The sequence below is a fragment of the Podarcis filfolensis genome (assembly GCF_964270895.1).
Source record: "Podarcis filfolensis genome assembly, chromosome: 13".
Lineage (NCBI taxonomy): Eukaryota > Metazoa > Chordata > Lepidosauria > Squamata > Lacertidae > Podarcis > Podarcis filfolensis.
Genome location: NC_139615.1, coordinates 3,402,213 through 3,417,335, shown reverse-complemented (window position 1 = coordinate 3,417,335; position 15,123 = coordinate 3,402,213). Strand labels below are relative to the sequence as shown.

General features: G+C 49.3%; 1 protein-coding gene across 1 annotated transcript in view; it reads right to left on the bottom strand.

Moving 5' to 3' along the window:
* NEURL4 (neuralized E3 ubiquitin protein ligase 4) overlaps positions 1–15,123 on the bottom strand; it is a gene marked incomplete at its 5' end in the record, with an annotated part of 56,696 nt that overhangs the window by 27,444 nt on the left and 14,129 nt on the right. Inside the window, 7 exons of the mRNA XM_083584527.1 lie at positions 137–299; positions 3,809–3,894; positions 5,877–6,058; positions 7,886–8,153; positions 11,365–11,437; positions 11,537–11,625; positions 13,237–13,348. Of these exons, the coding sequence (XP_083440653.1) occupies positions 137–299; positions 3,809–3,894; positions 5,877–6,058; positions 7,886–8,153; positions 11,365–11,437; positions 11,537–11,625; positions 13,237–13,348 (973 nt within the window). The remainder of the gene's footprint in view (positions 1–136; positions 300–3,808; positions 3,895–5,876; positions 6,059–7,885; positions 8,154–11,364; positions 11,438–11,536; positions 11,626–13,236; positions 13,349–15,123) is intronic.

Sequence of the window (15,123 nt, the reverse complement as noted above, 5' to 3'; positions counted from 1 at the left end):
TGAAGGGGCTTAGCAAGCCTGGTCGGAGTTAAATAGCATTTAAGGACCCACACTGAAACCCCGTGATGCCTGAAGCCACCACAAACAACGTCACCCCCCCCAAGCCTGTTTCCCGCAACCCCCCACCCCTACTTACCTGTGTCATCCACAATGGTGGCCTGAGCTGCCTGCCCATACAGGTCCACCACGGCGTAGATGCTGGGCGGGACATTCCAAGCGGCTGGGCCCTGCGCTACCCCGTTGACGAAGAAGTGCAGCGTCCCGTCTTCCTTGCGCACGACGCCCACAGTGTCTCCTGCCTGAGGGAGGGAGGAAGAAGAAAAATCAGACAGGACAAAGGGCTTCCAGAATTTGAGTCCTGCTAGATCAAGTGGTGCAGAGCTAACAACTTGCTCATAAATACAAGGAAGACAAAGGAGCTTGTGGTGGACTTCAGGAGACAGAAGAGCAATATCTAGCCACTTTTGATTGATGGGGTCTGTGTGGAGAGGGTAACAATGTTCAGATTTTAGGGCACTGAATTACAAGAGGATCTGTCCTGGAGTGTCAACACAAGGGGGCTTGTGAAGAAGGCGCAGCAGAGACTGTACTTTTTGAGAATTCTAAGGAAAAACCGTCTTCCGCAGAAACTGCTGCTTGCCTTCTATCACTGTGCCATTGAGAGCGTGCTCACTTATGGCTTATGTGTGTGGTACGGAAGCTGTACTACCCAGGACAGGATGGGGTTGTGCAGAGTTGTTAAGGCAGCAGAGAGCATTGTTGGCTGCCCACTCTCCACCTTAGAGCAGATTTATGCCACAAGGTGCCATAGGAAGGCACTGGACATAGTAAAAGATCCATCGCATCCTGGTCACTGTCTCTTCAAGCTCCTGCCGTCGGGACGGAGATACAGGACGATGAAGACAAGAACGAGCCGTCTTAAGAACAGCTTCTTCTCCAGAGCGATCTCGGCCCTGAATGGGAAGCCTGGACTTTGAAAGTCATCTAATCTTCCTTGCTGTACTATACTGTATTGTTTTAATTAGTGTTTTTATGGAGCGGTCAAGTAATTTCGTTGTCCCTGAGAGGGGGCAATGACAATAAAGATATTATTATTATTATTATTATTATTATTATTATTATTATTATTATCATCATCATCAAGCCAGCGGCCCACCTAGTCCATCATCCTGTTCGCACAGTGGCTGACCAGATGCCCATCGTGGGAAACCCACCGGCAGGATCTGTGCACAAGAGCAACTCTCTCCTGTTGCAGGAATTTATGTATAGGTGGGGGTGTGTGTTGCCCCTCCAGCAGATATCATGCACATGCAGCCCACTACCAATCCAGCACAATCGATTTTGTGACTTTTGTGATTTGTCCCCACAAAACACTTCATCACAGTTTCTTCCTATCTATTCAAAGGGCCTTTGCTGCACGATACCAAATGTAAGAATTCACTGATCAATGGATCTCTGTACTGGCTCACTGGGAAAACTTCAGAAATTCATATAGACCTGTGAGCTCAGCTCCTCACCAGCCCCTCTGCCTGAGTGATAATCCCTGGCATCCTGATACCCGAGTGACATTCCAGAAATAACAAACCCAGATGAAGACAAAAGGGTGGGATGAACTTGGCTGGGCAACAGGGAAATGTAAAGATCTCTTTTGTTACACTTGATGTGTGTTTGGTGGAGGGCAAGGGGAACCATGGGGCAGGGTCCAGGATGCTCAGATTACTGCCACCAGACCCCTCCTTTCATGATGTAACCGTGATGTATGAGTGATGTAGTTTGGGGGGTGTAACATGGGGATCAGCAGCTAATAAAAGTTTGGGGGCTCTTTTGTTCGGGGCTTCCATCTTGTTCCACCTGGTGGCACATGGGAATACTGTCGCGACAGTCTTAAATAAAGACCAAGCCTACTGGCTGCTGTTTTGCTCCAATTTTCCTGGTTGGTGTCCTTGCTTTTTTCCAAGGGAGACCTCAGAGTTCTTCATTAACACTCCCTCCTGTGCGATTTACAAGCATCGCTAGCAGCCACTGAAAGCCTTCTCCCCCGTGAACCTGTCTATTCACCGAAACATCTGCAGAGGCCTGACAGAACAGACGCAGCCTTTCTCAGTGTTGGGTCTCCGGATGTTGCTGGACTACAACTCCCATCATCCCTGACCACGGGCCGTGAACAATGGGAGTTGTAGTCCAACAAGAAGGATAGCTCCGTTGGTCACAGCAGGGTGCAGATCACGCCAAGGTCGCAGGTTCGATCCCCGTAAAGGGCAGCTGCAGATTCCTGCAATGCAGGGGGTTGGACTAGAGCAGGCCTAGGCAAATTCAGCCCTCCAGATGTTTTGGGAGTACAACTTGTATTTACGGGACCGCCTCTCCTGATCTGCCCCACAGAGGACCTTAAGGTCCATGAATAATCACAGTTTAGATGGCCCTGACAAAGTCATATTATCCTCCACCAGGGCCAGGGCCTTCTCAGTGATGGCTCCGACCTGGTGGAATGCTCTGTCCTATGAGACCAGGGCCCTGCAGGATTTAACCTCCTTCCGCAGGGCCTGTAAGACAGAGCTATTCTGCCTGGCCTTTAATTTGAATTCAGGCTGATCTTTTATTTCCCTTCCCTCCCCTTCCCCTTTTATGAAGATCACCCACTCTGAGATCCCACAGCTAATTCTCCCCTGGTCTCCTCGCTGGCCCAAGTAGGACTAATTCAGCCAGCTAGCCCTGGGGAATATCTAATGCTTCTTAGATGGATTTCCCCCAAATTGATTCTTGAACTTTGAATTTTATTATTATTCATGTTTTTATACTGTATTCTATGCTGCTTCTAAAATTAAGTGTTTTAAATTTGTTGCTAGCCTCCCTGAGCCCGGTTTTCTGAACCGGGAAGGGCGGGGTATAAATAAAAAAAAAATATTATTATTATTATAACTCCCATCATCCCTGACCACTGGTCCTGTTAGCTAGGGATGATGGGAGTTGTAGTCCCAACACATCTGGAGGGCCGAGTTTGCCTATGCCTGGACTAGAGGATCCTCAGGGTACGCTCTATGAACATTTAGGGACCCAAGGTTGAGAAAGGAGACCTTAGCATGCCTTAAAAAGTTGTTCTGAGTGGCGGTTCTAACTTTAAGCTGCTATTGTGCTTTTCGCCAGAAAATGACAATGATTTTAAATTATGTTTATTATATGTGAAAAAGATATATTCCAAAAAATAAAATAAGCCCAATTTTTTTTTCTTTTCAAGCAGTAAGAGATGTCCTCAGCTTTACTGGAGTTGCAGATAGAAAACCTTTGCTGAGTTTGAAAGTGGAGACCAGTCATACCTGCTTCTGTGATCTCCCTTCTCTAATGCAAGGGCTTAACAATGTTTGATTTGATTTTCTACATTTCTATGCTGCTTTGGAATTGCAAAGCTGCTTACAGGCGATAATTAACGACAAAGCAATAGAGCATCACAACTGCAACGTAAATCATGTGTAGAAGTAAACCCCACAGGTTCTGAATACCGTATTGTTCACCCTATAGGATGCACTTTTCCCCCTCCAAAAATGAAGGGGAAATGTGTGTGCGTCCTATGGGGCGAATGCAGGCTTTTGCTGAAGCTTGGAGAGCGAGAGGGGTTGGTGCGCACCGATCCGCAGCCTAGGGAGCCCTGCAGGAGTTCCCACGGTTGCGGGGGGGGAATAATTTTTTTCCCCTTTGTTCCCCCCCCAAAAAACTAGGTGCGTCCTATGGGCCGGTGCGTCCTATAGGGCGAAAAATACGGTACTTCTTGTCTATTATTATTGTAGTCATTCCCCCCCCCAAAAAAACTCACCTTCAAGCGGTCCAGGTTGTGGCCGTATTCGTCCAAGATGGTTGTTCCATTGTGCATCACCCCGTTCCCCGTCATCATCCAGGTACCTATGGGAGGTCAGGAGAGAGACAGGAGAACGGACAAGTGAGAAAGGATGAGGAAGGAACTTAGAATCCCAGGATTTCATTGACAAGAAAGTCCCCATATCAAACAGGTTTCTAGCCCTCATGATCAGCAAACTGAAAAAAAAACAACGGGACCATGCTGATCCATCGAGCTTTCCTGGGTTGCCATAAGGCTGTATTGGCTGCGCATCTACTACCAAGCCAGATTAAGTTTTAATAAATTAAATAAGCTAATAAATTGTATTGATTTGCAAAGCCCTGAACCACTTAGGTCCAGGAGACGGCCAGAACCCTTCTATCCCTGCTTGACCACTGAGATCACCTGCAGGAGCATCGCAGGGCACGTTTTCATCAAGCCCGTTTGATGAAAACAATGAGAAACTGAGCCTTCAGTGTCATCGGCCCAGTCCTGAGGAACCCTCTGCCACCAGAGATTCAGCAGGCGACTTCTGTGCCAACTTTTAAAACGCCTGCTGAAAACATTACAGTGGTACTTCAGTTTACGAACTTAAATCTATTCCAGAAGTCCATTCTTAAACTGAAATTGTTCTTAAACTGAGGCGTGCTTTCCCTAATGAGGCCTCCCGCCGCCGATGCCCTTCCACCGTTCGGATTCCGTTCTTAGACCGAGGCAATGTTCGCAAACCGGGACACTATTTCTGGTTTTGCAGAGTTCATAAACCGAATCGTTCATAAACAGGGCTGTTCTTAAATCGAGGTTCCACTGTATTTTTTACCTCACAAGGCCTGTGCGGGAAATTAAGAATGCATCCTTCCGCGATGGTTAACCAATGTCTCTTTTTAACTTTTGACAGTTAACACTTCAGCCTGAATACACAAGACACCCCCCCCCATCTCCCCCTTGAGAAAAAGATGGGGGAAATTAAGCGTTGGGAAAGAGAAGTGGGGGACTCCTTCGCCCCCAACACACAGAACCAAGAAAAGCTGAAGTGAACGGGGGAAAAATGTTTAAGCCTTTCTTTTGGGAATTTTAAGTGCCGAAACCCCAAGGGAGCAGAAAAGACTATTTATGTAAGCAACCACAGCTGCGCGATTGCTACTAGCCCAGAGGTGGAAAGAAGAAAAAGTCTCGGCAGAATCCGCGACCAGGGAGAAGAGTCGGCAGAAGAAGATTGGAAGAAATTTAAGGACTATCTACAGAAACATTGCAAAATTAATGAACTTTGAAAGATGCTGGATTGAATTTATGTGGTCTCTAGCTGTTATGGTAAAAAGAATTGGTATAAATATTGTTTAAATTACAAAATTTAAGAAGTTGACTGGAAAATAAGGTGTTAGTTAAATGGAATGTTAAGAGATTAGGATTTGCTGGATAAACAATTTGAACTAGAAAACAAGAAGGGGAGGTATGAGGAAGTCAAGGAAATATGTTATTGAAAATTGGTATTGAAATTGATTTGTTTTTAATATTTTTTTTTCTTTTTCTTTTTTGTTTGTATAAAATTGAAAACTCTAATAAATATTTATAAAAAAAGAAAAAAAGAAAAAGTCTCAACCAGAGAAGAATGGCAGATCAAGTTGATGGATTATGCAGAAATGGCAAAAATGATCGGAAGAATCAGAAATCAGGAAGACCAAAATTTTAATAAGGAATGGGAAAAATTTATAATTTATCTGAAAAAAATCATTGTAAACAGTTAAAAACGTTAGTAGGAGTGGAATAACACTTGGTGAATTTTGGATATAACGGAGATGTAAAAGATTTGGATTGTTATAAAATATGCAGGAGGAAAGGGCTAACGATAGGACGCACAAAGGGGAGGACGGAAGCCCAGGAGATTCTGTGGAATCTTGTTTCTATATTGCATGTTGATATGCGACTGTAAAATTTTAATTTGAAAATCCCAAATAAATAGATTTACAGAAAAAGAGAGCTGAAGTCGGAGGAGGTGCTGTTCCCAGCACGGCCACTAGGAGGCCCCAGCAACGAGAGGGCCTCTCACCTGATCGCAGGTTGGTCATGGTGGACGGCAGCTGCAGGTAAGTGGGGTTGTGGGTGGTGACGCCAATCTCGATGGAGCCGGCCCACTTGTCCACCATCTTGTCGATGCGCACCTGGAAGACCTCGCCGTTGCGCAGCGGCCGGTTGCTGAGGACCACGCCGTGGTTGAAATCGTCCGTGGCGCTGGAGGGATGAGAGCACCGTTAAAGAGCAGCCACAGTTGGAGGGGCTTGTCAAAGATCAGGGCTGAGAGCGGCTGGCTCTGGGGAGGAGCCCTGCGTAAAAACACGCCTTATGCCGGGGTCGGGATACAGTGGTACCTCAGGTTAAGAACTTAATTCGTTCCGGAGGTCCGTTCTTAACCTGAAACTGTTCTTAACCTGAGGTACCACTTTAGCTAATGGGGCCTCCCGCTGCTGCCGGGCTGCCGGAGCACGATTTCTGTTCTCATCCTGAAGCAAAGTTCTGAACCCGAGGTAATATTTCTGGGTTAGCGGAGTCTGTAACCTGAAGCGTATGTAACCCGAGGTACCACTGCACTGGTCCTTCTGCTTCAAGTACTATCTCCACCAGGGTTTCTACAACTCTGTTGTTGGACTACAAATTCCATCACCCCCGACCGCTAGTCCCGTCAGATTGAGGTTGAATCCTGACAAGACAGAAGTACTGTTTTTGGGGGACAGGGGTCGGGCAGGTGTGGAGGACTCCCTGGTCCTGAATGGGGCAACTGTGCCCCTGAAGGACCAGGTGCGCAGCCTGGGAGTCATTTTGGACTCACAGCTGTCCATGGAGGCGCAGGTCAGTTCTGTGTCCAGGGCAGCTGTTTACCAGCTCCATCTGGGACGCAGGATGAGACCCTATCTGCCTGCAGACTGTCTTGCCAGAGTGGTGCATGCTCTGGTTATCTCCCGCTTGGACTACTGCCACGCGCTCTACGTGGGGCTACCTTTGAAGGTGACCCGGAAACTGCAACTAATCCAGAATGTGGCAGCTAGACTGGTGACTGGGAGCGGCCACAGAGACCACATAACACTGGTCTTGAAAGACCGAAATTGGCTTCCAGTACATTTCTGAGCACCATTCAAAGTGTTAGTGCTGACCTTGAAAGCCCTAAACGCTCTCAAAGGCCCAGTAGACCTGAAGGAGCGTCTCCACCCCCATCATTCTGCCCAGACACTGAGGTCCAGCTCCGAGGGCCTTCTGGCCGTTCCCTCATTGCAAGAAGTGAGGTTAAAGGGAACCAGGCAGAGGGCCTTCTCAGTGGTGGCCCCCTCCCTGTGGAACGCCCTACCAGCAGATGTCAAGGAAATAAACAACTATCTGACTTTTAGAAGAAATCTGAAGGGAGCCCTGTTTAGGGAAGTTTTTAACGTTTGATGTTTTATTGTGTTTTTAATATTCTATTGGAAGCTGACCAGCGTGGCTGTGGAAACCCAGCCAGATGGGTGGCATATAAATAACAAATTATTATAATATTATGATGATGGGTAAAATGGTAAAGGGACCCCTGACCATTAGGTCCAGTCGCAGACGACTCTGGGGTTGTGGCGCTCATCTCGCTTTATTGGCCGAGGGAGCCGGCGTACAGCTTCCGGGTCTTGTGCCCACCATGACTAAGTCGCTTCTGGCGAACCAGAGCAGCGCACGGAAACGCCGTTTACCTTCCCACCAGAGCAGTACTTCTTTATCTACTTGCACTTTTACGTGCTTTCCAACTGCTAGGCTGGCAGGAGCAGGGACCGAGCAACTGGAGCTCCCTCCGTCGCGGGGATTAGAACCGCCGACATTCCGATCGGCAAGTCCTAGGCTCTGTGGTTTAACCCACAGCGCCACCCGCGTCCCTTATTATGATGGGAGTTGTAGTCAAACAACAGCTGGAGGCAGGGCTGGGAGGGACCCCCGTCCGCCAAACCTGGAGAGGCGGTCACTGTGTTAGAGACACCAGCCATGTGTCTTGGTGAACGGCTGCCCCCTCCGCCCCTGGGGGAAGAAGGGCTTCGCTGTACGTACTGGGGGCGCAGGGCAGTTCGTCCCTCATTGATGATGGCGGCCTTCTGCCCGCAATTCGGGTGGAAGAGGAGGCGTTCCGGCTCGGGCTCGCTCCCCGTGGCATCGATGGCGCGGCGCCCGACATCCGGCGAGAGAGCCCTCATGATGGCGTTGTTGCGCCGGAGGCGGTCGCTGTGGTTGTGGTTGTGCACGATGGTGACCTTCACGGCCATGCCGTAGAGGTCCACCACACCATAGACCACGAGCGGGGTGAGGGTGGTCGCCACGCCTGGAAGGAAGCGGGGAGAGAATTGGAGGATGAATGGCAGCTAACAGATTGAGGTTGAATCCTGACAAGACAGAAGTACTGTTTTTCGGGGACAGGGGGCGGGCGGGTGTGGGGGACTCCCTGGTCCTGAATGGGACAACTGTGCCTCTGAAGGACCAGGTGCGCAGCCTGGGAGTCATTTTGGACTCACCACTGTCCATGGAGGTGCAGGTTAATTCTGTGTCCGGGGCAGCTGTCTACCAGCTCCATCTGGTACGCAGGATGAGACCCTACCTGCCTGCGGACTGTCTTGCCAGAGTGGCGCATGCTCCGGTTATCTCCTGCTTGGACTACTGCAATGCACTGTATGTGGGGCAACCTTTGAAGGTGACCTGGAAACTGCAATTAATCCAGAATGCGGCAGCCAGACTGGTGACTGGGAGTGGCCGCCAGGACCACATAACACCGGTCCTGAGAGATCTGCATTGGCTCCCAGTACTTTACCAAGCACAATTCAAAGTGCTGGTGCTGACCTTGAAAGCCTTAAACGGCCTCGGTCCTGTATACCTGAAGGAGTGTCTCCACCCCCATCGTTCAGCCCGGACACTGAGATCCAGCGCCGAGGGCCTTCTGGCGGTTCCCTCCCTGCGAGAAGGGAGCTTACAGGGGAACCAGGCAGAGGGCCTTCTTGGTGGTGGCCCCCGCCCTGTGGAACGCCCTCCCTTCAGATGTGAAGGAAATAAGCAGCTATTTTCTCTTTAAATACATCTGAAGGCAGCCCTGTTTAGGGAAGTTTATAATATTTAATGCTGTATTGTTTTTAACACTCAATTGGGAGCCGCCCAGAGTGGCTGAGGAAACTCAGCCAGATGGGCGGGATATAAATAAGAAATTATTATTATTATTATCTGGACCACGCAGGAGGAGGAGGCGGCATGTGGGGCACAGAGCTTCTGCACAGATCAAGGACCGCACTTGTCGGGCAAGATCCAGTACCCCTTGAGTCTGACCTTTTACGAAATGAGCTAGCTTGGTTCGCATTCAGTTCAGAGTTCAATTCAAGTCCCTCCAAATTACAAAAACCAGCTCTCAGGGCTGGACTTCAGAAGTCTCAGGAAATATCAAGATGAACACACACAATTCCCTGGGAACGAGGGATTGAGTTAAGCCACTCTGGGAACTGTAGTTCTGAGAAAGGAATAGGGGGTCTGCTCACAGCACCCAGAACAAACTACAACTCCCAGGATTCTTTGGGGAAGTCAAAACTGTTCAAAGTGGTTTAAATGTATGATATGAATGGGGACTAAAAAAACATCAGCACAGAAACACACCGAGTGGGATAAAAATTGTTTATCTCCCCCAGCAATTATTATCCTTAAAGCATGGGTAGGCAAACTAAGGCCCGGGGGCCAAATCCGGCCCAATCGCCTTCTCAATCTGGCCTGCGGACGGTCTGGGAATCAGCGTTTTTACATGAGTAGAGTGTGTCCTTTTATTTAAAATGCATCTCTCGGTTATTTGTGGGGCATAGGAATTCATTCATTCATTCATTTTTTCCCCTTCAAAATATAGTCTGGCCCCCCACAAGGTCTGAGGAACAGTGGACCGGCCCCCTGCTGAAAAAGTTCGCTGACCCCTAACTTAAAGGCTCAAAGTGTCTAAAGCAGGCATAGGCAAACTCGGCCCTCCAGACGTTTTGGAACTACAATTCCCATCATCCCTGACCACATGTAAGAGATATTGGAGATGAACTAGGTACAGTGGTGCCTCGCAAGACGAAATTAATTCGTTCCGCAAGTTTTTTCTTCTTGCGAGTTTTTCGTCTTGCGAAGCACGGTTTCCCATAGGAATGCATTGAAAATCAATTAATGCGTTCCTATGGAGACCGCTTGCCAGGCTGGCGGTGCGGAGAAGGGCTTTTCTCCCCACCGCAAGCCTTCAGGACAGGTCCGGGAACAGAGGGGAAGGCGCGCAGCGCTTCTCCTCTGTTCCCGGGGCTTGCGGTGGGAGGAGGGTTTTTCCTCCCCACCGCCAACATTCAGAACAGCCTTCTGAATGTTGGCGGTGGGAAGGAAAACCCTCCTCCCACCGCAAGTCTTCAGGACAGCCATCCGAAGGCTGGCGCGGGGAGAAGGTCTCTCCGCCCCACCGCCAGCCTTCGGAGGAGGTCCGAGGACAGTGGGGAAGACGCGCTGCGCTTCCCCGCTGTCCTGGAGATTTCCCTATGGGCTTTCGTCTTGCGAAGGAAGCCCATAGGGAAATTCGTTTTGCGAAGCGCCTCCAAAACGGAAAACCCTTTCGTCTAGCGGGTTTTTCGTCTTGCGAGGCGTTCGTCTTGCGGGGCACCGCTGTAACTGTTCAAAGTTCTACCCCAAAATGAAATTAATTCACACTCTGTTCACCTGGCAAGTATTGCAACTACTTTTAGGTGCAGTTGCAACTTGTTAAAAACACTGGAAATACCAAACTAGTCCAACTCCATTCCCCTGTGTGAGCAGTTCATAGGCACCCAAACCTCACGGGACTCAATCTGCTACACTCCTCTTTTCTAGTTTATAAAACAGCCTCCCTCTCAACGCCACCCCTCCCTTGGCCTCCACATTGCCCTAATCCTCATATTTATGTGACCACCTCTCCTGGTATGCCCCGCAGAGGACCTTAAGGTCCATGAATAATCATAGTTTAGATGGCCCTGACAAAGTCAGATTATCCTCCACCAGGGCCAGGGCCTTCTCAGTGATGGCTCTAACCTGGTGGAATGCTCTGTCCCATGAGACCAGGGCCCTGCAGGATTTACCCTCCTTCCACAGGGCCTGTAAGACAGAGCTATTCCGCCTGGCTTTCAATTTGAACTTAGCCTGATCTTTTATTCCCCTTCCTTCCCTCCCCTTCCCCTTTTTATGAAGATTACCCGCTCTGGGATCCCACAGCTAATTCTCCCCTGGTTTCCTCGCTGGCCCAAATAGGACTAATTCAGCCAGCTAGCCCTGGTAATCATCTAATGTTTATTGGGTGGATTTCCCCCCTAAATTGATTTTTGAGTTCTGAATTTATTGCTACTCACGTTTTATACTGTATTTTATGCTGGGTTTTTTTGTTGCATCAATAAAGTGTTTTAAATCTGTTGCTAGCCGCCCGGAGCCTGGTTTTCTGAACCGGGAAGGGCAGGGTATAAATAAAAATTTATTTATTATTATTATTTAAAGTTCCTAGACCCCATGAGCACACCGACCTTGGTCGATGCCGTTGATGTAAAAGTGAAGAGCGTTGTTGGACTTCCTGGTCAAGCCGATGTGGTCTCCTTCCTGCAGAAACAGAGAGGCGAGAGAAGGTGGATTTCTGGGGAGAGTGGAAAGGAGTCGAAGTCCCCAGAAGGACCGAGGGTGGGGCCACACTCAGCTCACCTGCAGCTCATCCAGGCTGAACTCGCAGTACTCTCGCCGCGTCCCCTTCCCATTGGTCAGGATGCCACAGCCGCTCATCATGATGGTTCCTGGGTGGGGACGACAAGAGGAAGGACTCAGGAGCCTGATTGGCTGCCGATGGACCCGGGTACCAACTCATCCTCTCGGGAGTCAAAGGCAGCCCTGTTTAGGGAAGCTTTTAATGTTTGATGTATTACAGTATTTTAATATTTTTTGGAAGCCACCCAGAGTGGCTGGGGAAGCCCAGCCAGATGGGCGGGGCATAAATAAATTATTATTATGGTGCTTCGGCAGCACGATTACCTGTATACCTGAAGGAGCGTCTCCACCCCCATCATCCAGCCCGGACACTGAGATTCAGCTCCGAGGGCCTTCTGGCGGTTCCCACATTGCGAGAAGTGAGGTTACAGGGAACCAGACAGAGGGCCTTCTCGGTGGTGGCACCCGCCTTGTGGAACGCCCTCCCATCAGATGTGAAGGAAATAAGCAGCTATCTTATCTTTAAAAGACATCTGAAGGCAGCCCTGTTTAGGGAAGTTTTTAATATTTAATGCTGTATTGTTTTTAATATTTGTTTGGAAGCCACCCAGAGTGGCTGGGGAGACTCAGCCAGATGGGCGGGGTATAAATAATAAATTATTATTATTATTATTATTATTACTAGCAGCAATGAGATCGGCTACCACATCAGATTCATGGTATATAAAGACCTTTAGCAACCTGGGAGCAGTTTACCTGTGAAATCATCACTGCCCCATCTATGCCCACTTGACTGCTTTGATCTGTGGGTGCCACATCAATGCCGGCTTCACAATCATAACAATATTTTCATTATTTATATGCCACCTACCTGACTGGGCTGCCCCCAGCCACTCTGGGCAGCTGCCAACAAAATATTAAAGACACAACAAAACATCAAACATTTTTTTAAAAAAAAATTCCCTATACAGGGCTGCCTTCATTTGTCTTCTGAAAGAAATGCCAGTCTCCTAGTGAGGAAGCGTCTACACTGCGGAACTCATTGCCTATTGATACTCTTCTAAAGGGTAAAGGGACCCCTGACCGTTAGGTCCAATTGTGGCCGACTCTGGGGTTACGGCGCTCATCTCGCTTTATTGGCCGAGGGAGCCGGCGTACAGCTTCCGGGTCATGTGGCCGGCATGACTAAGCCGCGTCTGGCGAACCAGAGCAGCGCACGGAAACACTGTTCACCTTCCCGCCGGAGCGGTACCTATTTACCTACTTGCACTGGTGTGCTTTCGAACTGCTAGGTTGGCAGGAGCAGGGACCGAGCAACGGGAGCTCACCCCGTCACGGGGATTCGAACCGCCAACCTTCTGATCGGCAAGTCCTAGGCTTCTAGGCACCTGATAAAAACATTTTTGTTTAGAGAAACCTACCTATCTAGAAGGCTGTGTGCTTTAATCTGATTTCAAATCAGGTTAAATTGCTGGTTTCAAATTTTTGGAATGTTTCGAGTCGTGAAAACAACTATTTTTTTACCGACAATGTTACCGTTTTTCTGACAACCGAGTGGTGTCCAAACCTTATGGAATTGCTAAAAATATACAAACTCTCCATGCTGCAGTAGTGCTACAGAGGCCTTGTTAAAAAGCAGCCAGTTCCTCTCCTGCCCTTCCTCTCCCACAAACCCCGACAGAATGAGCGAGGGGGGTTACCTGAACGCAGGTTGGTCATGGTGGCTGGGTACTCCAGGTTGTTCGGATTGTGGGTAGTGACTCCAATTTCAATGGATCCTGACCACTTGTCCACCAGCTTGTCGATTCGGATCTGGAAGAAGCAGCAGAGCCGTCAGCCATTTTACAGGCCCAGCGACCTAGTCCTCTTCCCCATCCCTGGCCTGTCTCACCCTGGGACCTGTATCTCTCTAGATGCCTTCTGTCCATCTCCTCCCCACTTCCGGCATCTAAATCAGCCTCCCCCTAAACTGCGTCCTTCCAGCTGTTTCGGACTACAACTCCCATCAGCCTCCCACCCCCGGACAATGTGCAGTTCGACAGCTGCGGTTCAAAATGGCTGGAGCGAATCAGGGTTGGGAAAGGCTTGCTAGACCACAATACTCCATCGCGCCCAAACACTGGGTATGTTGGCATGGGGGCTGATGGGAGCTGGAGTCTAGCAACATCGAGAGGGGCGCAGAATCAGCTGCCACTGCTCTGGGACAACCAGGGAGAGAGGGAAGGCTCTTGACGCTTTAATGTTAGTGCAGAAGAGGGAAATCTGGACAGTCTAGATGGTTTTTTTCCTGGGCAAAAAAACTGCAATTGCCAGAATTTTCTCTTCTAAGTAACCACCAGCAGGCCTCGTTTTGGAATGGGGTTTGCATGCGCCTCTTCTGTGTCAACAGGAACAAAACTCACAATGAAACTGCCAGCCTGGCATGTTCCTGTATTGAGGAGATACTTCAATACAGTGGTACCTCGGGTTAAGAACTTAATTCGTTCCGAAGGTCCGTTCTTAACCTGAAACTGTTCTTAACCTGAAGCACCACTTTAGCTAATGGGGCCTCCCACTGCCGCCGGAGCACGATTTCTGTTCTCATCCTGAAGCAAAGTTCGTAACCCGAGGTAATATTTCTGGTCCAGTCAAAGGCGCTCATCTCGCTTTCAGGCCAAGGGAGCCAGCGATTGTCCGCAGACAGCTTTCCGGGTCATGTGGCCAGCAGGACTAAACTGCTTCTAGCGCAACGAAACACCGTGAGGGAAACCAGAGTGCACGGAAACGCCGTTTACCTTCCTATTTGCCTACTTGCGGTTGCGTACTTTTGAACTGCTAGGTTGGCAGGAGCTGGGACAGACCATCGGGAGTTCAGCCCATTATGGGGATTCGAACCACCAACCTTCTGATCGACAAGCCCAAGAGGCTCCATAGTTTAGACCACAGCGCCACCCGCAACCCTATTTTTGAGCTAGTAACGCATCCCAACCCACCAACTGTATTTTCCTTTTCACAAATGGGAGAAAATACGATAGCCTGGAGAAGACTGAGAGGGGATATGATAGGTAAAGGTAAAAGGACCCCTGACCATTAGGTCCACTCGTGGCCGACTCTGGGGTTGTGGCGCTCATCTTGTTTTACTGGCCGAGGGAGCCGGCGTACAGCTTCCGGGTCATGTGGCCAGCAGGACTAAGCCGCTTCTGGCGAACCAGAGCAGCGCACGGAAATGCCGTTTACCTTCCCGCTGGAGCGGTACCTATTTATCTACTTGCACTTTGACGTGCTTTCGAACTGCTAGGTTGGCAGGAGCAGGGACTGAGCAACGGGAGCTCACCCCATCGCAGGGATTCAAACCGCCGACCTTCTGATCGGCAAGTCCTATGCTCTGCGGTTTAACCCACAGTGCCACCCATGTCCCAGGGGATATGATAGCCGTCTTCAAATATCTGAAGGGCCGTCACATGGAAGACGGAGCAAGCTTGTTTCCCAGACCAATGAATCCAAATGACAAGAAAGGAGACTGCAATTAAACTTCAGGAAGTCTCCTCTCAGGACTTTAATTCTGAGCAATCGAAGACTGCGCCTCCACGCAGCCCACCTCTCCTCCG